Source organism: Microtus pennsylvanicus, chromosome 5, assembly GCF_037038515.1.
Source record: "Microtus pennsylvanicus isolate mMicPen1 chromosome 5, mMicPen1.hap1, whole genome shotgun sequence".
In the NCBI taxonomy this organism is placed as follows: domain Eukaryota; kingdom Metazoa; phylum Chordata; class Mammalia; order Rodentia; family Cricetidae; genus Microtus; species Microtus pennsylvanicus.
This window is the reverse complement of record NC_134583.1, coordinates 64,380,746-64,408,439: the sequence shown is the minus strand read 5'-3', so window position 1 is coordinate 64,408,439 and position 27,694 is coordinate 64,380,746. Positions and strand designations below refer to the sequence as shown.

The 27,694-nt window shown below is 40.8% G+C and overlaps 1 protein-coding gene across 5 annotated transcripts in view; it reads right to left on the bottom strand.

Annotated features, from left to right (window-relative positions):
- The window catches only part of Tnrc6a (trinucleotide repeat containing adaptor 6A), an 82,031-nt gene that overhangs the window by 10,829 nt on the left and 43,508 nt on the right, over positions 1 to 27,694 (bottom strand). For 3 of the 5 annotated variants that reach the window (XM_075972114.1, XM_075972119.1, XM_075972116.1), the window contains 10 exons: positions 13,616 to 16,198; positions 12,232 to 12,408; positions 11,030 to 11,205; positions 9,859 to 9,891; positions 8,336 to 8,416; positions 7,763 to 7,814; positions 2,171 to 2,313; positions 1,567 to 1,713; positions 1,271 to 1,408; positions 464 to 592 (listed from right to left, as the gene is read on the bottom strand). In XM_075972114.1, the coding sequence (XP_075828229.1) occupies positions 464 to 592; positions 1,271 to 1,408; positions 1,567 to 1,713; positions 2,171 to 2,313; positions 7,763 to 7,814; positions 8,336 to 8,416; positions 9,859 to 9,891; positions 11,030 to 11,205; positions 12,232 to 12,408; positions 13,616 to 16,198 (3,659 nt within the window). The remainder of the gene's footprint in view (positions 1 to 463; positions 593 to 1,270; positions 1,409 to 1,566; positions 1,714 to 2,170; positions 2,314 to 7,762; positions 7,815 to 8,335; positions 8,417 to 9,858; positions 9,892 to 11,029; positions 11,206 to 12,231; positions 12,409 to 13,615; positions 16,199 to 27,694) is intronic. The other 2 variants (XM_075972118.1, XM_075972117.1) reach the window with 2 other exon arrangements.

Sequence of the window (27,694 nt, the reverse complement as noted above, 5' to 3'; positions counted from 1 at the left end):
GAGCTGTTGCAGATTAGAATGTTTAAGGGTGACTACGGTCAGTGAACCTATAGGACTATACTACATACCCAGGTCCTGCCTCACATAGTAAAAACCTCTTTCTTGGAATATCAATCTAGTTTCCAGAAATTCTGCAAAAACCCTGTCTTTGGTTCAATCTATCTTTTGTAATGCTATGGATAGAACCAAGGGCTTTGCATGTTAACCTCTACCAATGAAACACCCCCCCCCCCCCAGCTTTACTTTAACAGGCTTTTTTTTTTTCCTAATCATGCTTCCCTTTCTATAGTCCCTTGCTGGATCTCCCCTGGACAACATCTTGAACTTCTTTCCACACAGGCTCACTCTTCATCTTTTCTGACAGGCTGTCAGCTCTATGCAGGCTATGGACGCAATGCCTCTGTTTACTGCAGTGCTTGCTGCAGAACCCCCGCTGCATACCAAGCAGATAATAAATACTTACCTGTAACTGGGAGATCTGAGAAAGCTGGTTTAGTTGGGATAGCTGGTTCAGCATGGCTACCTGTTGAGGGCCAAATAGCGGGTTCAGGCCACCGTTGTTTGGTGCATACTTCAGCAATGAAACTGGAACCTTGAGATCACAATGGTTAAGTTAGTAATGTTGCTGCAATATCTCAAACTAGCTAAGCATACTGTGCAATTTAATTATCAATTAGGCAGTTAAAAGTAGTGAGCTCCTTTATGAGATGTGACAGTCACTCAAAGTGTATTTTTCTTAACTAAGAAACAATTCCACACACACTCTTTTAGAGAATTCCACACACACTCTTTTAGAGTAGGTCAAAATAACGAAGATAAATCCTAACCATCCTATTTGACTTTGCTGTTGCCCTCCTGAAGAGGTTTTACAGGAAAAAAAAGAGAAAAAGAAAATAGTGTACATTTTAGATTTAAATAACCATTCTTTAATCCTTCTCTCACACTTTTGCAACAACAGCCAAATGGTACTTGCAGTATCCCAAGATGTCAGTAATTATTATGATGTTCACTGGTCATCTCAAACATAAATTTTAATTCATTTGTATAAATGTTTTGCATGCATGTATTCAGTGAATCATATGCATGCATGATGCCCAAAGAGGCCATAAGACGACATCAGATTCCCCTGGAATAGTGTTACAGACAGCTGGGAGCTGCCATGTGGGTAGGAATCAAAATGGGTCCTCTAGAAGAACAGCCATCACTTCAGCCTCTAAACACAAACTTATTCAAGGTTCTTCCCCAGAAAAGAGGAGAAGAGCTTGTTTACCTGAGGGGAGAGTAATGGAGGAGGCACTTGAGCACGGAGATTAGGCTGAGATGAACTGAGAGGTTGTGCTGGAGGCTGCTGCATGCCCCGGGGTTGTGCTGCTGTGTTTCCAACACCAAACATACTGGGATTGCCATTCTAGAAAACAACCAACAGAATAACAAAGTGATTCTTCAGGGAATCACTCATTACTATATGATACTACTGTTTAAACACAGCAACTACATACACAAGAGAGACATTACTACTAAGACAGATCATTCAAGAGAAAGCCTACAATGCACATCTGGACTTACCTGTCTAACAGAATTCAAGTTTTGCGTACCCAGCCCTGCTATGGAGCCAAGGGCCTGGTTAGGTAGTGCACTATTTGAAGGGGGAAGCTTCATGCTTTGACTGGACATAAACTGCATGTTTTGGGATTCATCTGCTACAATGCCATCCTGATTGGACAGACAGAAAGATGTGTAACACCAGCCAAGCAAACAAGTAGAAGGGAGAAATCATTGCAGGAACAGAGGAGAAGTCACATGACATTCCAGCACCAACAGGAAACAGGCAGAAAACAGAAGAGATCAAATTAGTGTTAATTCTAGAGCACATAAAAAGAGCCAAACACATATTTCATGGGATTAAGAAGAAAATATACACATAACCTCTATGCTAAACTGATATATATAAATGAAACAATAAACCAAAAGCCCATTAATAGGAAAGGCACTTGCTTATATTTATTTTATATTACATACATTTTTTTCCTAAAATATTATGCTATTAAAGGTATGGCTGATTAGTCTTGGAGATTTTAAAAAGGAAAGAGGGAAAGAAGGAAAGAAATAAAAAGGAAGGAAGGAAGGAAGGAAGGAAGGAAGGAAGGAAGGAAGGAAGAAAAAATTGTACCTTATCAAAATAAGGATTGCGCTCCATGGAAGACTCTTTGGAAATCTGAGGCCGAGAGCCAGGACCTTTCCCGACCGTTCGATTGTAATCACCAATATTTAGGCTATGTTTATCTATCTCCATTCGCTTGTCTTGTAACATTCCTAATAAATGCAATAAACTATTATCAGCAGGAAGAGAATCAATTTGTTTCATTTAGAAAAATTTACGTAGAAAGCAAAATGCTCAATTTCCAAAATGAAACCATTTCTGCTTCAATAAACACATGTTAAAAACTACATTTCTAGGCCAGGCGGTGGTGGCACATGCCTTTAATCCCAGCACTCGGGAGGCAGAGGCAGGCGGATCTCTGTGAGTTCGAGGCCAGCCTGGTCTACAAGAGCTAGTTCCAGGACAGGCTCTACAACTACAGCGAAACCCTGTCTCAAAAAACAAAACAAAAAGCCGGGCGGTGGTGGCGCACGCCTTTAATCCCAGCACTTGGGAGGCAGAGGCAGGTGGATCTCTGTGAGTTCGAGACCAGCCTGGTCTACAGAGCTAGTTCCAGGACAGGCTCCAAAGCCACAGCGAAACCCTGTCTCGAAAAACCAAAAAAAAAAAAAAAAAAAAAAAAACAAAAAAACAAAAAACAAAACAAAAGCAACTACATTTCTATTGCATAAATTCTGTATGTTACACATAACATATTTCAAACACAGAGTACTATTTTATGAACCAACTAACTTGAAAAGGGACTGGTAAGCAGAAAGCAGTTAACAATCTCATTTTACAGATTTCTTAAGCAACCTAAGAAATCTTACATCATCTCTTATCCGCTTAGTATTTTATGTATATGTGGTCTTTCTTTGGCCTCACCAGTTAGGATAAACTGGCTAGCTAGGCAGTTCCAGGAATCCTCCTGTGCCTGCCTCTCCAGTTGTGGGAATACAAGTGCATGCCAGCATGCCTGGTATCTTTTGTGGGTTCTGAGGAATGAACAACAAGTCCTCATGTTTGTGAAGCAAAAACTTTACCAACTGAGCATTTTCCCCACCCTGAATCTGCTTGCTTTTATAAAAAAAATGATTTTCATTAGCAAGTAACAAGATAACAATAACAAACATCCCTCCCACTTTGATAAACCACCATCTAGTGAATACTTATTATGGGTCAAATGGGACTTAAATGTTTCAGTCTTACTAATTATATGTTTGTAACTTGATATATTGCCCCTAGTAAGCAGCCGGGGAAGCCAGAGACCAGAAAGGGCAATGTCTTCACTTCTATAAGATATCAGATATTGTCTGATTAGGCATGGTGGTGCACACCTTTAATTCCAGCATTCTGGAGACAGAGGCAGGTGGACAGACCTCTGTGTTCAAGGCCAGTCTGGCCTACAGAGTGAGTTCCAGTATAGCCAGAGCTATAATAGTAAGACTCTCTCAAAACAAAACAACCCAAGATATTCTCTGCTTATTACCCTTCTTGTTCTGATTGCTCTGCCATAAGACCGACTGACCTCATCTTTGCTGGACACTGCCAACCTCTAATTTACCTACCTACCTCTAATTTACCTACCTAAGTCAACAAACCCCAGAGAACCCAACAGTGGTTTATCCTAATCATTCCACTGGCAAGGCTGGCTTTTCTTTTCCTCTCCACAAGTACGCATCACCTCTTTTTCCTTGGATATACACCTGGGTTTACTCAGTACTCAATGTGGAGAGCACTCGAACGTGTTTCTAACATTCACTCACTACTGGGGTTTCAATGTCACTGTCCCCATTCAAGTGACCCTCCAAATACAAAAGCCTGTATTCTGAATGCTAACTTAGCAGATCTACCTCATATCTCTTCACAAAGATTTCGTCTCTTAGTTCTACACAGGTTCCTCAATCCTAGAATCTCACCCAGTGATTCTTTGCAAATGTTGAGATGTCTATCAGCATCAAAACACCCTTATTCCAAGCAAGTAAAAAAGTCTTTAAAAAGAATAATTTCTTTAAACAGAACATCTTTTAAAATGCCATTAATTTCTTTTAACGATTTATTTATTTATTATGTATACAACATTCCTTCCATGTATGCTTGCATGCCAGAAAAGGGCACCATATCTCATTATAGATGGCTGTGAGCCACCATGTGGTTGCTGGGAATTGAACTCAGGACTTCTGGAAAAGCAGTCAGTGTTCTTAACCTCTGAGCCATCTCTCCAGCCCCATTAATTTCTTAAGATACACCAAGTATCTTAATAGTCTACCTTTTGGTACCTGAAAAACCATCCCAATCATCAATAATCCCAAGTAATACCCCTCTTCAATTCTCCCCCGCAAACGAGAGACACCAGTACCTACTCTCACTCAAGGAAGACACCTATCAAACCTGTTTGTTAGAGAACTGTTAGTAATGGCCAGCTGCTGATATGTCCTTTCTTTCCAAATTCACTTTGTTTGACTACTCTATAAAAACACATCTAGATCTATTTATCCGTTTCTTTGCCAGTCAGCACTGGGGCTTTGCCAGACAATGCTTCTAGGTCAGTGAGGAGTGAAAAGCATGACCCAGGGGTCCAGAGCACTGCTAGCTTCTTCATGCCTTGTTGGTTGGCAAACACTGTGGTCAGCTCTTCACATACCTTTAAACAGCACTGAAACAGTATTTGGTGTGCTACCTATGTTATCTGTAGTATTACCCAGCAAGTTCCACAACTACATCATAATTTTTCTGCCTTTTGGCAAGCCATGGTGGTGGCAGATTTGCTTTCATGGGGATAGACACAGCTTCTGCATATGAGCTGTTCTTGTCCTCAAAGCTTCTGCTATCCAGTCTCAGAGAATGCCTTCTTCACTGTCTTGGTACCTCACAGTACTGTGTCAGGCCATCAGTTACTTCACAGCAAAAGAAGTGTGGTGCAGGCTCAGGATGTGGAGTTACCTGTTATTACCACACAGGGCATCACCTGAAAGTTGTTAGCCAACTGGGTAGAAAAGCTTATTGAAGATTTCAGTGATAATGCCAGTTGGGAGGCAACATCCTCAGAGTACAAATTCTGTTCTACAGGACATGGTCAGTGGGCCTCAATATGCCAGAAACCACAGGTCTGAGGTAGTGGGTCTTTCAGTGATACCCACACCACTTCTAGAACTCCTGCTTCTGCTCTTTAGATCTTGGTCCTGGACAAAGCCTCCAACAAGACAAATCTGGTTCCAATGAAATGTACAAGAAAGCCAGGCACCTGGAGAGTCTGTCCCCCAAATGTTGTAAGCAAGCAGGCAGGTACAGGAACAGTCTATGGGCTGGAGCAAACAGCTTTGAATTATGGAGTGGACAACAGTGTTCTGACACTGAGTGAAGGCAGTCGAGATATTCTGGAACCCAGGGAGTCTATGAATTGCTTCTTAGTACTTCTCTGCTTACTAAAGGGTCATGAATACTTACAACAGTAAAAACAGGCAGTACTTTTGAGGATGGAAACCACTGGGAGATAGGTTTGAATGAGCCCACTAGTTAACCCAGCTAAGAATTGGAAAGGAAGGGGTAAGAAATGTAAGAAGGAACACCAAAGTAAAGGATGAGCTATGAGCAACTACATAAAAATGAGGCACAGGCTTAGCAGCCCCACCTTGAATATTGCCCAAAGTATAGGTTTTGGATTACAGATGTTCAGCTGTAGAAATATTCTCAAGTCCAAAATTTCAACATTTGAAATGCTTCTCATCCCACTTGAAACCACCTGCAGTGTGTCTCATGTTTTCAATTAGTTGTGAAATGTGTGAACATTTGTATGGGCTAATCATTTCCTTTCTCTTTCCCATTATGCTTTATTCAAAAGTTACTGAAAGTTAACTCTAATGTAGTATTTAGGAAGAAACTGGCTTGAGGGTCATTTCCTCAGTGGCACATGGCTCTGGGGGATTGCGCACCCTGTCTTTCTCACAAGAAAGCAAGCTGTTGGACGATGGGTATGGGATGACAATGGAGTCGTCTCACCACTGTGCTCAAGTTCAAGCACTCACAGCAGAATGTCTATGGAAGGGGAGGTGTCCTCTCAGTACCCACCTCCTATAATCAGTATTTTGGGTTCGTTCTCACTGTAAGGGGGGAATGTACTATTGCTCTTTATATGATTGTTCTCTCTGCTGGCTGGCAGCAAAGCAAGTGAAGAGTGCAGGAAAGACACTACAAGAAAGGGCCGGCCCCCAGTTCTAGTTTGCTTTCACTTTCTGCAGCCCAGGCCCCCAGGGCTCACCTCAGCAGAAGCTGCCAGCTGCCACCTGGCTCTGCACAGCAGTGCAGTGCTTCTAGCTTAACATTTTCCTGAGAGTGGTCCTTCCCTTCCTCTGAGGGAGGATCATGCAATCACACTGGGGTGGTAACCACAACAACACAGCTGGCTAGCACAAAGCCAAGAGCTCTATATAAGGTATGGGTGCTCTTCTGGGCACCATCTCAGTCTCTTTGCCCTTTTTTTTACAGGCAAACCCATTGCTACTCTAACTCCTTGTCAGTTGATAATTTGTAATTTATGCTCATCTTTCCTTCTCCATTTATTGCCACTCCCCACGCCCCCTGTCTTTCTTCTGCTCTGATTATACTACCATTTAGTAAGCTGTAAGGGCAAAGTGGAAATCACAAAATCTCCTACGCCTCCCAGAGCCAACTGTTTATAATAATTATCAACTTCTCTTAAGCCTAATCCTAGTCTCCACTGAATTAATCTAGGCATTCCATTGTCTTTCTCAGTGTGTGTGTGGGGTGGGGAGCAGAGAGGGACTATTTGGGGAAAGGACCAGTGGCGGGGGGGAAGAGCAGAAGCAACAGGAAATCATAGATATTTATGAAAATACTATAATAATACACATTTGCAAAAAAAACCCAAAACAACAAACATTTTTTTAATCTGAACTTTTTTTATAAATATTTATTTATTATGTATGCAATATTCTGTCTGTGTGTATGCCGGCACACCAGAAAGGGCACCAGATCTCATTACAGTGGTTATGAGCCACCATGTGGTTGCCGGGAATTGAACTCAGGACCTTTGGAAGAGCAGGCAATGCTCTTAACCACTGAGCCATCTCTCCAGCCCAACAACAAACCTTTTTAACCCCCTATTTTCAGAATGAAGTAAAAATACCCTAACTTTTGATTTAGCCTGATCTAGTTATGCAGCACCTTCCCCCAGTCAGGTTGCACCAACTACCCAGCCCTCCCTTCCTAAAACCACCACGTTTAGATTGATTGTCTCAGTCATGGCCTGGCTGGCATTTCTGACTATGGTTTAGGATGTATCTGTCATTTATCTAAGTCTTTTTATGCACCGTCCTCTGATCCAGATGGCTAAACCTTTCACCTGAATAACCCTACTCTTGATGGGACTTTGGGACAGCAGAGCCTGCCAGACACTAGCACTACCTGAGCGCAGTGATGTGCCCCTTACAGGAACAGCGAAACCTACTTTACTCACGTGTGCTCACACAGTGCAGCAACAAGTCTGTGGAGAGCAGCCAGGGCTGCTCTCCTGCACTGGGTGAGGGTACTTTCTGCAAGATCATAACTCTCTAGGCTTGTCAATGATAAATACCAACTCAGAATGATTTAATTTTCTCTCACCTCCAGAAAGATCCATCTTATTGCTCTGTACGTTTTCTTCTGGTGAGTCTCTCTGAAGTTGGAAAAAGCAATGTGTTAGCAGACTTTACCAAAGAAAACAAGGAGTGAAGAACTTCCCTGTGTTTCATCATCTGAACTACAAGCAGATCATACTTTTTTTTTCTTTTTTAAATTTGTCTGCATTTATGTATGCTTGGCACACGTCTGGAATAGCCTGCAGAAGCCAGAATAGTTTCAGATGCCCTGGAGCTAGAATGGAAGTAGCTGTTAACCACCCCCAAGTAAAAGGTGGGAACAGACCTCTGGCCCTCTGGAGAGCAGCAAGTGCTCTTCAACGTGGAACTGCCCCTCCAGTCCTATGTTTTTATTTATTTATTATGGTTTAGTGTATTTTTAATGTGCAGAAAATTATAAAATTTAAGAATTAAGGATTGGCTAATTTTACTCTTAACTCTGCTCATATTTTAAAGACTTAACAATGAGGAATAATTGTGAAGAAAATAAAAAAATAAAACTGGGATAAATTATGAACCACCACTAAAGAGGTTGAGGCTGCTAAGAAAACACACTTACCGAAAAACTGATATTTGAAAACTGTTTAACAAATGGATTTATCCATGCGTCTTCTTGTTTGTTTCCACCTTTCATCATTCCCTTTGTAAAATAAAAGAGTAGAGAAGATGCCATGGCCATCTCTAATTATCTGGACATAGTGATGGACTAATCAAACTTCAAGACAATTCCCAACTCTCATTTTTAGCCAATATTTTCTCCTTCAATCAACTCTCACCAGAGTTGTTAGCAATTAAATAAATAAACTCATTTGATTTTCAACTTCCTTTGCTCCAGTCCTCTGGTATAGCTGTAATGTATAGAGAAATCTCTAAAGGCAGGCAGTCAGAAGGAAAAGACAAAAGCAAAGGGCCTTACTGACCCGTGAAGAGAAAAACGGGCCTCTGTGTAATGGAAGACTTTAAAATGGACTGTACTCTCTGACATATATCATTATTTGGACTTTTAGAATTCTCATATCAAAGTAAAAAACAATAAATAGGTTCTCAAATTAGTCGTAACAATTTAATCCACAACTTAATAATATGAGCACTCTGCTGAAAAACCAAAGACCCCCACCAAGTACCTGCTAAGTATTTATATATCATAATGTCTTTAAAATTTTCAATTTGTGTTGCTAAGAACACAATATCCTGAGCAGCATCTGAGCTGCTTTGGTGGGCTACACAGTACAGATAATTACATAGAGAACCAAAGGGCCATAAATGGCAGCTGTCACAGAGGTAAGCTGGAAGCCAGAGATCTAGGCCTCACATTGATGTGATGACCAAAGGACCTTCTGGGTATGAATGTCTCTTTCCCGATGCTACTACCTGTTCCTTCTGACTGTGAAACAGAGCACAGCTTCTTAACTCCCCACAAAGGCAGAGCTCTAAAGCAAGCACCTAACCCTTTCCAAAGATTCTGAAGGCATCTCTGGTTCCTGTTCCCCCTTCCACTGCCTCCCATGGTCTGAACAATTGTCAATCTCTGCCCCTTCCATTATTAAATGCATTTCTAACTGTTTCTCCTTGCCACCTGGGATGCTGTAGTAGCCTCCTGAGATCCCTACCTATGGTCCTTCCTCTACTCCAGCTGGTCTTACACACTAATGTTAGACAGTTCTCTTTAAGTTTTTAAAAAGCCACAGAAGTTGCTTTCTACTAAATTTCACTGGCTCCATACTTAGTAAATAATGAAGCTCAAGTATTTGGAATGATAACACTTTCTCTTTCCTTCATCTAACTACAGAGCCAGCTTTCTTTGTCACTTCTTTTTAGACATTGACTTTTCAGTTCTATCAGGCCACCCCAGGCACCTTTCACATCCCAGCACACATTTGTGTGGAGCTCGATAGCCCATGAAGCTCGCCTGATGCCCCGCCAGAGACTAGGATCCCCTGAAGGGGCCGCTCTTCAGTGTATGGGAACCCCAGCACCAAGCACAGTACCTGGCACACAGCAGAAGCTAAATAAGAGTTTGCAGTTGCTGTCTAAAGATTTTACTAGTAGAGACAAAGGAGAAAGAGTAAAAAGGCTACACACCCTTTCCCTTCTCCTTTTTTTGCCACTCAGACCCTGTAAGGAAAGACAAAGTCACAAAACAGCATGGTCCAGTGGGAAGAACAAGGTTTTGAATCTCAAGACCTAAACTTAAGTCCTTGCTTTGTCACTTACTAGTTATGCAACTTTGGGCAAGTCACCACCTTTTCCAGTCTCAACTTCCTCCTCAGTGTCCTATCTCAGAAGGTTATGAGAATCAATGATTTATGTAAAACATGTAAAAGCACATCATAAGCTACATGGCCAGGCATCAATAGGCAAATCCAGCCAAATGAAAAAAATTATAAAATGAAAATGGCAGGTCCTAGACTTTGAATCCCAGGATTAAAAGGGAATAACCTTGGCCTTGAGCTAGGCCAGGTATACACTAAATATATGACTTATCAAGGTCCTCAAAGACAATCATTCTCAAAAAGGGTGATGAGGACATTTCAGAGTCACTTGTGAGACTGGGTACCTATTTTGAAAGATGTCCCAGGAGACTCTGCCTCCAGCCCCCAACCCCCAACACTACTCCCCAGGACACAATAGTTCCTAAACCTGGTTCTACATTAGACATATTTGGCAAACTGGTGCAATTTCCAAAACTTCAGAAGACCTTGGAATATAAAAGACTATGTGTTGAACAAATACATTTCTCATGTAAAGCCAGGTATGGGAACACAATCTGGAACCGGGGCCCTTCCTAGGGATTTTCATCACAGGACCTTAGGGATGAGGAAGGGACAATGATGATCAGTGAATAAAGAGAATGGTGATTTTGGGTAAGGGGAAAATTGGGACTCTGAGTGAGGAGGTAAAATGAAGATGGAGATGAACTGGCAGTGAGATGGAGAGTCAACATGGAGATTTGCCCTTCTCTTCATCCTCACCACTGCTGGACCACCTGGGGATGGGGCTGGGGCTGGGGTTGCCCCAAGCAGTACTGGTGGAGTTGAGGAGGAGAGAAATCCCAAGCTGTAGCAGTGGGGAGAAAGGAAGTTCCTGTGGTCTTATGTTTTTCTAGGTAGCTGCCCATTCAAGAGGCTATACCTAAGTTGGGGGTTGCCTGGACTGTACTGACTGCCATAAATGGGCAGAATAGATTAATTTTCTGTGAGTAAACTACCTTTCAGATTTAAAGTTTCAAGAGCAAAGGTCTTGAAATGTTTACCTTTGATGACATTTTCTTGGTATATGGTGGCCAATTTAAAGATGAGTTAAGCTCTTGAGATGAGTTACTGTTCCACATCCCAATCTCTACATCTTCCTCCTCTTCCCAGCCAGTGGGGCGACTTCCAGGTAATGGCATATCATCACCACACCAGCCATCTTGCATAGATTTGGGCCCTGAATTGTAGATTTGTGATACAAAGACAGACTTTAATGAAACAATTCTTCCAAGAGGGCAAACATATATCACAGTGCAGAGACATTGGAGCTAAACACAACACACCTTCTCAAATACATGCAATAGAAAACATGTTTATTTTGCATTGAAAGTTCACTAGAAAAAAACATCAATGAAATTTCCCATGTTTTCATAAATCAGAGGGTTTCTTTCTTTCTTTTTTTCCCCCTTTTCGGTTTTTGAGACAGGGTTCTCTGTGTAGCTTTGGAACCTGTCCTGGAACTTGCTCTGTAGACCAGGCTGGCCTCAAACTCACAGATATCCTCCTGCCTCTGCCTCCTGAATGCTAGGCCTAAAGGTGTGTTACCATCACCACCTGGCAAATCAGAGAGTAACTAGACACAGGCAATGGCAGCTTCTTGATCTTTAAAATGACACAAAGGATAGAGGATGGATGAGGCTCAAAAGAATTAGTTTTATATGTTTCTACAGGACTGGTCAAAGAGTATTGAAGTCGCAGGTAGTAAGCAATTAATCTCCACACACACAGCTCTTGAGGTTCCTACAAGGTATCCTAACCCTAACATGGTAAAAAACAACATTCACTCATCTGTATCTCAGGGTCCTTCTCAGTTAAGATTTAATGGCTTGGACATTTGTTATACTGTATAAATAAATTATAAATATTTATACAAATTATAAAATGTATTTTATAATTTATTTATAATATATAAATAACTACATATTATAAATACATATATTTAGTCTTTCAGGTTGAATGGCATGAAAGCTAAGTCAGTTTTAAATAATTGAATGAGATAAGAAAGAAATTAGATTAGGTGGAGGATATATAAGTCATTAGTAGTTACAGTTTTGAGAAAAATGTATTGAACATCATATAGAATATACCACATCATAAAGCTACATCAGTGACAATTTAGAAGCATTAGCCTATTATTTAAATATAGTTAATGAGTTCATCAGTACCACTACAAAATGGCTACTAAAGATCAAAAATAACTTACCAGATTTGCTTAATGATTGTGGACCAACAGAGGTGGAGCCCCACGTGGATGTGCTGGATGCCGCAGTAATGGGTTCTCCCCAGCTGGGACCACTGTCTATGGGCTTACCCCAGGCTGAAGTTCCATTATCTACAGTCGTGGCTGGAGTAGAAGGCTCCCCCCAGGGCTCACCCCAGCCTTTAGAAAGTATGGGAAAAGAAGTCATCAACATGCATATAAGGAAGCATAACAAATAAAGGACAAGGAAATACTTGGAAAACAAGACGAAGAACTTCACAGCCACACACCAAACAATGACATTGCGACAAGATGAGGCACACTTTATATAAAGAACATAAATTATTCTGCACTAATATAATTTAACTGTATAATGTTTTAACCTTTTCTTTCAAAACTGCCTTCTGATGCTAGGGCAGATTCTTTTGAATAATTATAGGAAATCCTGTTCCTTTGAGGATGAAGTTAGTTCCTAACTGAACAGAAGCTTGTGATCTGAGGCGGCAGGTGTGGTGGAAGGGCTATACCAGCCGCACCTATGGGAGGGATGCCCTTCCCCCAGTGCTGCAATAGACAACAACTGACTACACGACTACACTAGGTGAGCAATGCACTTTATACATACTGGTTAACGTTCATTTAAAAGTACACAGGAAGAAAAGTTTACACTATCACGTTGGAAGTTGTCTAAGACCAAAAAAAGGCCACAAAATTTTCGTTTAAAGAATGAAAACAAAGATGCCTGCCCTAAGAGTTAAACATAAATTATCAGACTAGACTCATATTTAAAGACAAGCAAACAAACCACAATTAAGTATCAAAAGAATTCATGAAAATATTGCCATCTCTCTATCCAATGAAACATCACGCAACAAAATCCCCATTAAAAAAGGAAATACAGGCCCTGTCACATTTAAAGAAAATGTTGCTATATCAATTTATACAGAAAAGAATTTGCTCAGTATAGGAGAGGAAAAGTGGGAATATACTAGAAAGATACAGTGCAATGTTTTAGATGCACACACTATATCCACTGTTATCAGAGTAGATGTGGACTTTTTAATTTAAAATTTAGATGCCTAGTTTAGAAAATTCCTCTAAAGTCGAATACCAAATACCTATAGTACTGTACTCAGTCACTTGGTTAAGCCTTAACTCAGACTGAGAGAAGTATACTTAACCCCTTTTACATTCCTAACGGAGAACAGAACATGTAAGGTTCACAGCAACATTGCCCAAGTTGTTGCCTGGTGAACATGACTCCTAGAGTACAGCTGAAAGGCCTCGATGTGCATATCCAAGTGCTCTGTTAAACAAATCTTAAGACAGTATGTCAACACAAAGTTTGCTTCCAGAATACCACTGTATTCCAAAGAGGAACGCTTACCAGAGCCACTGCTTGCCTCCTTGCTTGAGACGGCACTTGCAGATGGCAGCAAACGATGCATCTGTGCTTGCTGGTCTGAGCGGCTGCTGCCGTCTGGGATGTTTTTATTCCACATGTTCACATTTTTGTAGTTGTATTTGCTCGGATCTCCCCAAGCTGAAGTTCCATCGTCAATCTCCATTTTACGTCGTATAGATTCTGGGGATGGCTCCTCCCAGCCTGTGGGTTCTTCCTCCTTTGTTGGAGCTGGAATAGGTCCTCCCAGCCAGCCTGTACCAGGAGGCTTGCCGGTGGCTGGTGGAATTCCCCATGATCCAACAATGTCTTGTTGCTTGTTCCAATCTGGAGAACTAACTGGTTTTGATGAATCTCCCCAACCTAGAGACTGATTACACTTTGGAGGGTCTCCCCATCCCTGGGAAGAATTAGGTTTAGAAGATTCATCCCATCCTGATGAATTATTTGGATTTATATTATTTCCCCATGTAAAAGAACTAGTTTTACCAAGTTCGTTCCAACCAGAAATGGACCTGTCACTGTCACTACCTCCTGAGCTGGATTTCTTATTAGCCTCACCCCAATGGTTACTCCTGGAAGTTTCTCCCCAGTTATCACTGGCAGAAATGGACCAACCTTGGTTTGACTTTTGTCCATCACCCCACCCCTGTTTGTTCTTTTGCGAATCATTCCATGCAGATTTCTCTTCTTTGCAATTCCCCCACTGATTGCTTTTAACCATTCCTGTAGCAGCAGAATCATCTTCCCACCCCCCCTGGCAGTTTGAGCCTTTGGAATCTCCCCACCTCAGAGTAGGTTTGGGATCGCCCCACCCTGATACAGATGAGGTATCATTACTATTAGGGCTAGTCTTATCTACACATGCCCCTGAGTTAAAAGTCTGTGTTGCAGAGCTTCCCCAGGCCTCTGTCCCATTGTCAGTTTTTCTTTCCCCTCTTGGTGATGTCTCTGTATCCCAGGCAGTATTCTGCTTAATAGGAGTCTGTCCCCAACCAGAGTTGGATAGGACACGTGGATCTAAGTCAGTTCTGTTTACAATGCTTTGGAGTAATGTGTGCTGATCAATTTTTCTTCTATCTCTACTCTGACTTTCCCCCGTTACTTTTTCTTCAAGGCGTCCAGTGCTCTCTGTACTACCATCGCTCTCCACTGTGCCTCCTGTTTTGGCCCACACACTGTTTTGCTCATTTGTCTGAGATGTGGCAGAACCCTGATCCTCTTCCTCAGTAGATTTCCATCCATTTGTAAACTTCTTACCATTGCCATTTGCACTGTCATTGGAATGCTGATTGCTAGGCAGTTTGTTCCACTCAACACTGGGTAGACTAGTGCCAGTGTTCTGTGCAGGACTTCCCCATCCTCTTCGACTTCCTCCAGAATTCGCACCATTTCCACTTCCCCATGGTGAACTCTGGGAATTTGTTGTCCCAGACTCCCACATACCTCCCCCTTTATTTGTGGTAACTTGAAAGTTAGTGCCCAAAGGCCCATTTACGCCAGGCTGCATTAGAGTTGCATTCACAGTGTCACCATTGGCTTGGCCGTTAGGGCCTGCACATTTGTCACCAGAGTAATTAGAACCATAGGCACCCCATGTAGTACCGTAGGAGCCTCCAGTTTTTGACTCTCCATTGCTAAGGTGAGAAAGGGAAGTGCCATTCATAACTGACGGAGCCTGTATCTGAGGATGATTCATTGTGCTCACACGCCAGGCCCCTGGATTACTGGTAGGCAGTTCATTATTCTGTACTGAACCGGAGTTTGGTAAACTAGAGGTCATAAAGTTAGTAGTGTTATTTGGTCCAGTTGTTTCAGTGGTGATATTCTGAGGTTGACCACTGAATAAAACCTTCTGTGTACCACTTACTTCAGGCTCACAAGTTTCCTGAAGGTTGCCCCAGGTACCATGGGTAGAAGAGCCACTGACTTTAGAGTTGATACTCTGATTGTTAGGCATCTGGCCTATGGTACTACACTGAATATTGATGCCAGAACTCCCACTCCCTACAGGCCCTTTTAGGGCAAGTCCATTGTTTTCTAATACTGGCCAGGCACCATGGTTGCTAGCTGAATTCAAAGTGCTTGGATTTAACCCTCCATTTGATGAAGAACTTACAGTGCCCCAAGCATTCATTCTATTGTTACTACTTTCTGATTTGCTTTCAGGAGCATCCACAGAGACCTGACATGTGCTTATTATGGCTCCATGGGGGAAGCCCCATGGCCCAGAACTACTTCCATGGCCCACATTATTGCTGCTGCTACCAACCACAAACTTGCTTTGAGAACCGAGTCCAGTGCTGTTCCGAAGGCCATCTTTTTCACCACCTGTATTCCCTGAAGCCATGACAGTGATGTTTCTCTCTGACTCAGAACTGGAGGCAGAATCAGCATCCATACATTCTGAGGCCAACTCAGGATCACTGCCAGGGGCTGAGGGCCATGCTTCTTTTTCCAACAAGTCCTTTACAGCATTCTTACAGCTTGTGCTACAGTCACTTGTAGAAGACACAGGTCCCCGCTGGCAATTTTCATAATGGGATCCTGAAGTATTATGATTTATATCTAGAATAAAGGAGAAGTACAACTATTTATAAAGTGGAAACCATTTCCAAAATGATATTAAGTAGGCTGAGAAAAATGATGATCCATTACAAATACATGTAGCTCCTCAACATTAGCAAGATGCTCCGCAGTACAGCTGAGGTACTAGTCATCTTCCAGCCACCAATTCTCCATGTTCAGTAATTTCACAGGCAGAATTGTGCTGCTTTGTTCGACACCATATAGTATTGTGTGGAACAGAAAGCCCCATAGGAATATCCACTAAATGTATGATGGGTAAAATCCCAACAAACCAAGAATTTTGGAGTAAGGAAGACTAGGTGGCAGTGATGAATTAAGGCAGTCCACGCTCACAGAGACTTGACTTGGGAGAAAATGGACTAGGCAGTAAGGAGTCACATTAATAGTATGATTTGCTACCATGGAAAAATGATTCTGCTTCTACTATTTTCTCTCAAAGCACAAATGCTAAGTAGATAATAAGAGCGGTTAAGAATGGCAAGAAAAGCAACTAAAGATCAACCTGTAAAGTAACCAGTGAGCATAATTCAAGTAAGTACTGCAAAGAGCACAGACTACTGCTCCCTTTTAGAAATACTTTATCAAAAAAGCGATCAGAAGTTGGGTGTTGTCACATCTTTAGTCCAAACCCTCAGGAGGCAGAGCTCTGTGACTCAGAGATAAACGTAGACTATGCAGAACCTTGTCCTCCTCCCACCGCCAAAAGCAGTCAATTTCATTTGTCTTCTAGTCTCCCTGAGAAGAAATAATTCTATCCTGCAACACACAGCAGCAGCAATACCAACCCATGGCTAGCATTCATTGCTACACAGCAGCAGCTCTACAAACATCTGCACCAAGTCCTTGGCACAATTCTAGAGCACAAGTATTGTCCTTACTTTGCAGGAGAGAAACCAAGAGGCAACAGTTAAAATACTTATAGAAACTGAATGAGAGGCAAGAGATGTGCTGGATAGTTTCACGTCAACTTGACATAAGCTAAGACATGAGAGGAAGACATCCTCAATTAAGAAAATACCTCCAAGTCAAGTCTGGTTGTGCAGGTCTTTAATCCTAGCCTGAGTGCTGGGATTAAAACTCTTAAGAAACAAAAACGAATGACAACAAAAAATGCCTCCATAAGATCAGGCTGTGGGCAAGCCTGCATGGCATTTTTTTAGTTCGTGATTGATGCAGGAGGGTCTAGCTCACTGTGCGTGGTGTCATCCCTGGGCTGGTGGTCTTGGGTTCTATAAGAAAGCAGGCTGAGCAAGCCATGGAGACAAAATCAATAAGCAGCACCCCTCCATGGACTCTGCATCAGCCCCGGCCTTGTTTGAGTTCCTGTCCTGACTTCCTTTGATGACGAACAGTGATAGGGAAGTGTAAGTCAAATAAACCCTCTCCTCCCCAACTTGCTTTTTGGTCATGGTGTTTCATGACAGCAACATAAACCCTAACTAAGACACAAAATAAGTTAGAGACCTCCATAAAGCAAAGCAACTAAAATTCCGCGACGCGCACATCAACAACAATAGGACTCAAGCTTGGATTCTTCATAGCGGCTAGAGAGCAACAACCTGTGAAACGAGGTTATGTTATTTTCATTTGAGGGTAAAGAATGCTGGGAACTGAACTCTTTTTCATGTTGGGCGAGCGTTCTACCACTGCGCTTCATTCCTGATCCAATGCTGAGATGGGGGTCTCTAAGTGCTGCCCAGGTTGGCCTTGAATTTGTGAACAATCTTTCAGCATTACCTGTAAAAATGTTGAGATCAAAGGCTTGTGCTACCAGACCATCATTAAGAACAAAATGACAGCACATATCACAGCTAGTGTCAAGTCTACTACAATTATGCCTCGACAGTGCCTCCTTCTAGAAAATATGTGGAGTATAAAACTTTTTTACTAATTTCCCTTAACTTAATAAAAATACTTAAGTATTTTTCCAATTTTTAAAAAATTTATTTTTTTAACATGTCATGCATTTGTGTGGTTGGGGTGTGTGTGTTCCTGAAGGTCAGAAGGGATGGCACTGGATCCTCTGGAGTTGGAGTCACAGGCAGCAGCTGTAAGCCAACCTGATTTGGGTGTTGGGAAGATGCTTAGTTTTCTCAAAAGAGCAGCAAGACTTCTTAACCACTAGCTAAGACCTAAGCCTTAGCTTTTATTCTTCCCTGTGCACAATAAACCAAAACCATCACCCATTCCTAAATGGTAACCTTCCCTCCAAATCGAGAGCAGCTCCGTTTTTATCACTATCCCCACCTTGGACCACTGTGATGTCAACTACAATTACCTGCATCATGTATTGACATTTCCATAAGCAGCAACAAAAAAAAAAAATCACTGAGCATCTACAATAAAACTACCCACACTGAAAATAAGAGTATAGACTTGGAGTGAACAATGAAAATGCCCAGAGCATTCCCACTACAACATGGAAAAAGAATACATGTCAACAACACTACTATTCAATCCTGTGCTGGAAGGACTACCTGATACATTATAACAAGATAAATTCACAAGGACACAAAAAAACCCAATCATATGGACATAGCTTAGTTGGTGGAATGCTTGTCTAGCATACACAAAGCCCTGGGTTCAGTTCCCACCACTGCAGAAACTGGGCATGATAATACAAGTCTATGATCCCAGCAGTGGAGGGATGTGGTAGTGGAAAGAGGAGTATCGTAAGTTCAAAGTCATCATCAGCTGCATAATGAGCTAGATAGAGGTCAACCTGAGCTACACAACAGATTCTGTCAAAAAATAAAAATTACCAAGAAAAAGTGACTTTACTATATACCGTGTGTGAGAGAGAGATCTCGATTTTCAAAAGTCATAAAATCACTTAGAAAATAAGTAACAAAAATACTTGAAAGTCCTATATAATTAGGCTTTATTGCAGCCCATAGAAATAAACTTGCTACAGAAACTCAATCCTGGAAGGAATGAAGCAGCAAGACTCTGTGCTCAACCAGAGATGTATAAGAGAATTAAAAGTGACTTAGACATGTGTGTTTAACAAGTACAAGAACTGCCCCCAGTCTCAAACAGTGGGAGCCTGCAGGATCACATAACAGACAACACAGTGCACCAAGAGACTGTATAAGCACTACTAAACCTGAAGCCAATTTACTAACAGAACCAAGTAGATGCCAAAGTTAGAGCAAAGGTCAACATTTTAAATTTGTAGGAGAAAAGGACTTGGAATTTTTTTTTTAAATGAGACAATAAATCAAAGCCAGCAAATAATTAAAGTTTTTTAAAAAGGGAGGAAAACAAGTTACTGGTAAAGAGAATTTTTATTCATCAAAGAAAAGAAACCAGGCAGGCCATGGCAAGTCTCTGTGAGTTTGGGGCTAACAGCAGGAGCCCTGCTACAGCTGTCATCCCAGTACTAAGGAGGCTGGTGCAAGGGCATGAAGAGTTTCAAGCTAGTCTGGGTCACAAAGTGAGTCTTTGTCTAAACCATCTACCTCCAGCCCACACCAAAAAAAGAAACCATAAAATAACCAATTTTTTCTTACAGAGAATGAAAACATCAGCAGCTGCTGACCCTGCAAATGGGTTCCATCACCTTTAATGCTACTACAAGTGTTCTCTGATTCCGACATTGACCTTGCCTGGAGATGTTTGTGGTGATCTAATGGTTTGCTATTGTTGTTATTTTAATTATTTTAGGAATAAAATTAATATTGCTGTTATTCTTAATTACTTTAGGAAAATATGGAGATACCTTCAGTAATTATGACTTAAAATTCCATTTTGAAACTGTAGCATACTTGATATTTTCAATAAATCCTAATTGATAAATTATTTCTAAAGTGAATTATTACAAATGACTTCTCAAGACATTTTTGATTTTGAAAATGCTACCGTATATAGAGAGAAATGGTGGCAAAAGGAAATGGCAACTCAGGAATCAGTCAGAAGCTGATCAGACACAAAAGTCCAGTAGAAGAAGGAAATCAATGCTCATTACTCTAAGCAACAAGGAATAAAACATTCAGGCTCATAAGTACAATATGACCATGACTTTGCCCCAAGAAACAGTGAGGAACACTGCGATCGTAAACCCCTGTATTATAGGAAGGAAGGGAGCATTACCGTGTAAATGTAAAATCAAAGTTTTCATACAGTGTGGTGCTACACATTACTAAGTGAAATCCATATTACCATCAGTGCTGAGCATGGTGGTATACACCTTTAAAACTAGCACTGGGGAGGCAGAGGGATCTCTGACTTAAGAGGCCAGCCTGGTTTTACAGAGTGAGTTCTAAGACAGCCAAGGCCACACAGAGAAACCTTGTCTTGAAAACACAAAACAAACAAACAAAAAATGCCATCAGCATCCCATTCAGAAACAATTCTAGGAGAGGCGCTAGCTGACCCAGACCTAGAAGGATGAAACAGTGTATTGGGGATACCTGTGCAAACAGGGTCTAGAGAGCAGAGCCAAAACAGCTGATGTCAGCTAAATGACTGATGGAAGAAACAACACTCTCAACAAGAATTGAAGCTGAAGGAAATTCAATAGTTTTTTTCCCTTTCAAATACTTAAATGTTCCTTTTTAAGTTAAACACTTTAAGTCTCACCAGAAGAAAGCTTCAAAAGTAAATAATACTCAGGGCTGATGATGATTCAGTAAATAATGTTCAGAGTACCTATTTCTGAGCTGTTGGTCTAGGAGCAGCAAACTTCTGCTCCAATTAACAAATATTTTCATGGGCAAGATGGTCTATGATAACTACTCAATTCTGCTGATGTGTCTTGGAATCAGTTAATGAGACAACATGTCAATGAGAAAGCACAAGAAAGCTGAACACATTAGTCAGGAAAAGCATGCTGCTTTTGACCAGATGTTGACTATGTCCTTCCACTAAGCAAGCAACTGACAGTAAAAAGGGGAGAAAAGAAACAGAAATCTGGAGTTCAAAATGAGCAGAGCATGATAAACCGTGAGTCATGACTAACAAAGGTAAGATTCAAGAATGATTTTGATGACTCTAGATGGGTTTGTGAATGATCTGTGGCGGACAGAGGCATCAAGAAGGAAGATGAGTTCAAGTTTGGACATACTGAGTTTAAAGGAACCTAATATTAGCTGAAGATTCCAGATGACATGGCCCCTGAAACATGGAGAAACATGAAACAAAGACATGGAAAGGAATAAAACTTGAGAGCTGGTCAGAGAAACTGCTAAATACACAAGAGGAGCAGACGGTACAAGAAGAGAAGAGATAGACATTATGCAGAGATTTTTAACATTTTTTATTTTTTTTAAAAAAAAGAAAACAAACTTATCTTTTATCATTATACATACCAATCCAAGTTCCCACTCCCTCCCCTCCACAACTCCCCCAGCCCCCATCTATTCCTCAGGCACATTACTTTGGGGAAAGTCCAAGGCCCTCGTTACTATATCTAGGCTGAGCAAGGTATCCATCCAAAGAGAATAGGATCTCAAAAAGCCAGTACAAGCAGTAGAGATAAATCCCGGTGCAACTGCCAGTGGCCCCTCAGTCTGCCCCAGCTATGCACCTGTCAACCACATTCAGAGGGACTGGTTTGGTCCTATGCTTCCCTCCCAATCCGGCTGGAATTGGAGATCCCATTAGCTCAGGTAAACTGTTTCAGTGGGTTCACCTCTTTGCTTATATTCTCATTTCTCCCACTCTTCAACTAAACTTTGGAAGCTCAGTACAGGTCTCTGCCTCTGTTTCCATCTGTGGCTGGATGAAAGTTCTACAGTGATATTTAAGATATGCGTCATTCTGACTTCAGGGCAAGGCCAGTTCAGGCACCCTCTCCTCTATTGCTTATGGTCTTAGCTGGGGTTATCCTTGTGGATTCCTGGGAATTTCTCTAGAGCCAGGTTTCTTGCTAGCCCCGTAACAGCTCCCTCAATCAAGATATCTTTCCTTGTTCTCATCTCTGTCCTTCCTCCATCTCGACTATCCCGTTCCCTCAAGTTCTCATCACCTCTTCCCTTTTCTCTCCCTTCCACCTTCCTTTCCCTCCCTATCCCCATGCTCCCAATTTTTCAGGCAATCTTGTCTATTTGGACTTTCCAGGTAGATCTATATATGTTTTCCTTAAGAGTTTACCTTATTACTATAGACTCAATATCCTTTGTTTATAACTAGTATCCACTTACAAGTGAGTACATACTATATTCATCTTTTTGGGTCTGGGTTACTTCACTCAAGATAGTATTTTCTAGTTCCATTCATTTGCATGCAAAATTCAAGATGCCATTGTTTTTTTTTCCCCCTGAGTAGTACTCTAATGTGTAAATGTGCTTTATTTTCTTTATCCATTCTTCAGTTTGAGGGGCATCTAGGTTGTATCCAGGTTCTGGCTATTACAAATAATGCTGCTATGAACATAGCTGAACAAATGCCTTTGTAGTATGATTGAGCATCTTTTGGGTATATGCCCAAGAGTGGTAATACTAGATCCTGATGTAGGTTGATTCCCAATTTTCTGAGAAACCGCCATACTGATTTCCAAAATGATTGTACAAGTATGCATTCCTACAGCAATGGATGAGTGTTTCCCTTACTCCACATCCTGTCCAGTATAAGCTATCGTTGGTGTTTTTGATCTTAGCCATTCTGACAGGTGTAAGATGGTATCTCAGAATTATTTTGATTTGCATTTCCCTGACGGCTAAGGATGTCTAACATTTCCTTAAGTATCTTTTGGTCATTTGAAATTTTTCTGTTGAGAATTCTGTTTAGTTCTGTACCCCATATTTTATTGGATTATTTAGAATTTTGATGTCTAATTTCTTGATTTCTTTATATATTTCGTAGATCAGTCCTTTGTCTGATGTGATGAAAATCTTTTCCCATTCAGTAGGCTGCCTTTTTGTGTTACTGTGTCCTTTGCTTTACAGAAGCTTCTCAGTTTCTCAATTTCAGGAGGTCTCATTTATTTATTTATTTATTTATTTATTTATTTATTTATTTATTTATTTATTTATTTATTTATTGTTTATTGTTACTCTGTCTCCTGTGCCCATGCATTGAAGTCTACTTCCCACTTTCTCTTCTGTGAGGTTCAGTGTGGTCAGATTTATATTGAGGTCTTTAATCCATTTCGATTTGAGTTTTACGCATGGGGATAGATATGGGTCTATTTGCATATTTCTACATGTTGCCAGTTACGCCAGCACCATTTGTTGAAGATGCTTTTTTTCCATTGTATAATTTTAGCTTCTCTGACAAAAAATCAGGTGTTCATAGGTGTCAGGGATGGTGATGACTCCGTAAGCTCCTTTATTGTACGGGATTGTTTTGGCTATCCTGGGTTTTTCGGTTTTTCCATATGAAGATGATTATTGTTCTTTCAAGGTCTGTGAAGAACTGTGTTGGGATTTTTTCATGGGGATTGCATTGAATCTATAGATTGCTTTTGATAGGATTGCCATTTTTATTATGTTGAACCTACCTATCCAAAAGCATGGAAGATCTTTCCATTTTCTGGTATCTTCTTCAATTTCTTTTTCCAAAGACTTAAAGTTCTTGTACAGTTCTTTCACTTCTTTGGTTAATGTTACCCCAAGATATTTTATGTTGTTTGTGGCTATTGTGAAAGGTGATGTTTCTCTGATTTCTTTCTCAGCTTATCATTTGTATGTAGGAGGGCTACTGACTTTTTTGAGTTAATCTTGTATTCTACCACATAATTGAAGGTATTTATCATCTGTAGGAGTTCCCTGGTAGAGTTTGTGGGTCACTTATATACTATCATATCATCTACAAATAACAAAAGTTTGACTTTCTTTGTTTTCAATTTGTATCCCCTTGATCTCCTTTTGTCTTATTGCTATAGCCAGAACTTCAAGAACTATGTTGAAGAGACATGCAGAGAGTGAACAGCTTTGTCTTGTTCCTCCTGATTTTAACGGAATCACTTTCTTAAAAATGAAGCTTTTAAGAAAGAAGTGATTAGAAAGAAAAAAAAATCAAAACCAAACACCAACAACATCTACTTACAAGAGACTTTTGAAAACAAAACATAATTCACATTTCAATACTTTCAACAGTCTGCATCTGACATCCTGGTATCAACAGCTCTCTGGTTAGTGAGCAAGAGGAAGATCGCAGAGAACTATAGCAGTGTATGCCATTACTGTAAGACTTCTAAAAATAGGAGGACAAAAGTTCTCTAAGAGTCTCAAGGATATAGTGACTTAGAGAAACTCAAAGCAAGTAGACATTACAGTGTTCCCAGGTGAAAGGAAGGACAGTGGGTGCTAGAAGTGCAAGTTATACATGCTACCTTGGAAGAGACCAACGGGAGGGGTAAGACCATTTCAATCTTGAAACACTTTCAGAAATCTTAATGCCCTCCAAATTTTTACTCATTTCACATTATAGCTTAAATGTCTTTGAGCTTCCTTTTAAAAAAAGAAAAATAAAAAAAAAAATGGAGGGAGGGAATATTTCAAATACAGGAAATTGATAAAAAATAATTTCTGTAACACCACTTTAATAAGTACAGAGTGCTAGGGGAAGACTCCCTACATTGTTCTCTACATGTCTATTTTGCCAATAGACAAATAAAACCTTTACATTTTATATTTGAATTTATCCATAAACAATATGGTACTATCTTACATGCTTTTTTATATTTCATACCATGAACAAACAAAGCTACCTTGAAATGCAGAGCAGAAATGTGAACAACTATTAGAAGACACTGATGAATTGTTAGTAGTCCCGTGGACAGGGGATATAAACAACAGTGTCAAAGCTGGAGAAGAGACTACCCCTAGTGTCAGGGCACTAAAGAGGAAGTGCCATGAGGTTCACCATTTCAACTTCAAAAGGTTTAACCATAATGTATATGTGCTGTGTGTGTGACAGAAAAAAACAAAACACAGTGAGTCAACTAAGAGTGGTGCCAGCCCTTGGGCTAGAGAGGATGGACATAAACTGTTCTAGTCTTTGTAACTGTACCACATGGATTATGCCATATAGAAGAGAAGGAGAGATTATAGCATTCTGGCCATAAAACACTATTCTGTCCGGGCTGCTGAGTGATATTACCACCACTACAGTCTTCTAACTCGGGCTAATTGAGCAAGAGCAGGCTATGAGTCAAGTGCAAAGAGGTAATCTGAGACTGTGTTTACTGTTCCTACTGTGTGCATTATGTAAGTGTGAGTACCTGTGTGCTATAGGTCAGAAGACAACTCTGTGGTGTCAGTTCTCTCCTAATAACTTCACAGGGTTCTCAAGATTGAACTCGGGTCATTAGGCTTTGCAGAGCCAGTGTTTTTACCTAATGAACCATCTTGACATCCCCCATCAATCACACTGTTGGAGACTATATCAGATAATGACAGGTCAGGGCTTAGCATTGCACAAGGTCCTAACAAAATGAAGTGCAGAGCTGCTTGAGAAGAGAACCCACTATTTATATCCCTTACCTGCTAGCCTGAGGGTGGTTTTGCATCTTATCTAAGTATTCATTTTACTCTTTGCACAGAATATACTAGGACAAGAGAGGCATCTTTTTCCTCTTGACCATGAAAATTTGAATTTGATTTCTATGTATTGCATCATGCCAAATCTACTCCTAATCTAAAAAGGCTAAATACAAGCAATTCTGAATTCTGTATCATCTACACAATTAAAGTGTCTCTGAGTGTCTGAGCATGTAACTTACACTGTCATCACTAGTTGGCTGCTTCCTAATGTGTAGAACAAATATGGTACTATCTGATGTGTGCAAAAAGAATATATGCACCTCACTTGTACACAGTCATGACACACACCCTGTAAAGAGCAGTCCTGCGATCGACACACTCATTGCCATTAGCTCTGTAAGATCTGATTCTTACAAGGAACCTTTTCTGGCTCACTGACTTCTCATGGTCTGTTTTATAGCTAAAGTTTCAGCTACCACTACAAACAGAATACACAGTGATCTATTAATATAAGTACATGAAATACACTTGCAAGAGGAGAGTCAGAAATATCTTTTAAAGACAAAAAGTACCAGGGCTAGAAAGCTGGCTCAGTGGTTAAGAGCACTTAATGCTCTTGCAGCGGATCCGGCTCAGTTCCTAGCACCTACAAGGGGTTTACAGCTGCCTTGATCTCAAGTTTCAGGAGATATGATGTGGCTCCTGCACACATAGTACATATGTACTCATGCAGGAGCACATGTACAGATATATTTAAAAAAATTTAAATAAACCTTTAAAGACAAATGTGCCAACTTTATTCTCTGGAGTGTTTAAGTTTCAGTCTTCCTTACCTAATGGCTTTGGGATTTAATGCCTCCAAATAAATGTATAGCTGCTTGCCAAGCTCTTTACTAAAAGAATTTATTTATTTATGCATTTTATGTATATGGTACTTTGCCTGCATGTACATCTGCATACCAGAAGAGGGCATAAGGCAACTATGAGATGCCATGTGGGTTCTGGGAACTGAACTCAGACCTACTGAACCATCTCTCCAGCCCTGCCTGTACCTCCTAAAAAGAGGTAGGGATGGGGAGGCAGCACGGACTTCTTCATTGATTTCTTTGGAGGCTTTTTCTTCCTATGCTCACACATGGTAACTTCTCATCAGAATGAACATCTACAAAACTTGACTCTTTTGACCCATACTCATTTTGTGTATGTGTATATGTTGGCCATATGTAGGCACGTGTGCATGTGGAGGACAGAACCCAATGCTAGGTGTCTCCAATCTTATTTTTCCACACAAGGTTTGTCACAGAACCTGGACATGGCCAATTTGGCTAGATTAGCTTGCCAGCAAGTCCCAAGGATCCTCCCTTACCATGTCTTCCCTGTGCTGGGATTACAAATGTGCATCACTCTATTTGGCTTTTTTAAAATAGGGATGCTGAAAAATCTGAACTTGGTCCTTGTGACTTTACTGAGTGAACATCCTTCCAGCCCCACACTTACTGAGATACACAACTCTTATACTACCGTTGTTTCCATTTTTAAAATAGCTTTATTCTTCCCTTTCCCAAAAGGAAGAGGCATACCTAAACTTTTCTAAATATACGTCCCTTCACTGCCCGTTTATCATATACCACCCTACCTGGCTCACAGCAGGGACTCAGGCACTTCATGGATAAGGAACACTCTCCTAAGATCTTAGTAACAGATTGCTTATGCCAATGAAGAATACATTTTCTTTTAAACTGGCTTCCCAAATAAAATTCAACTTCTTTTTATAAAGATTTATTTATTGTCTTTTCCATCTTCCTCTAGGAGAGGCAGCTTCGCTTCTGCCTCTCTTCCCACTTCTCTGCTTCCCCCTTCTCTGTCTCTTTCTCCTCTTCTCTCTCTCTCTCTCTCTCTCTCTCTCTGCACCCCCTTCACCCATCCTCCTCCATAACCCCTTGAATAAACATTCAACCTCATCCTGCAAAAAAAAAAAAAAAGGATTTATTTATTATGTCTACAATATTCCTCTTGCCTATACACCTCCATGCCAGAAAAGGGCACG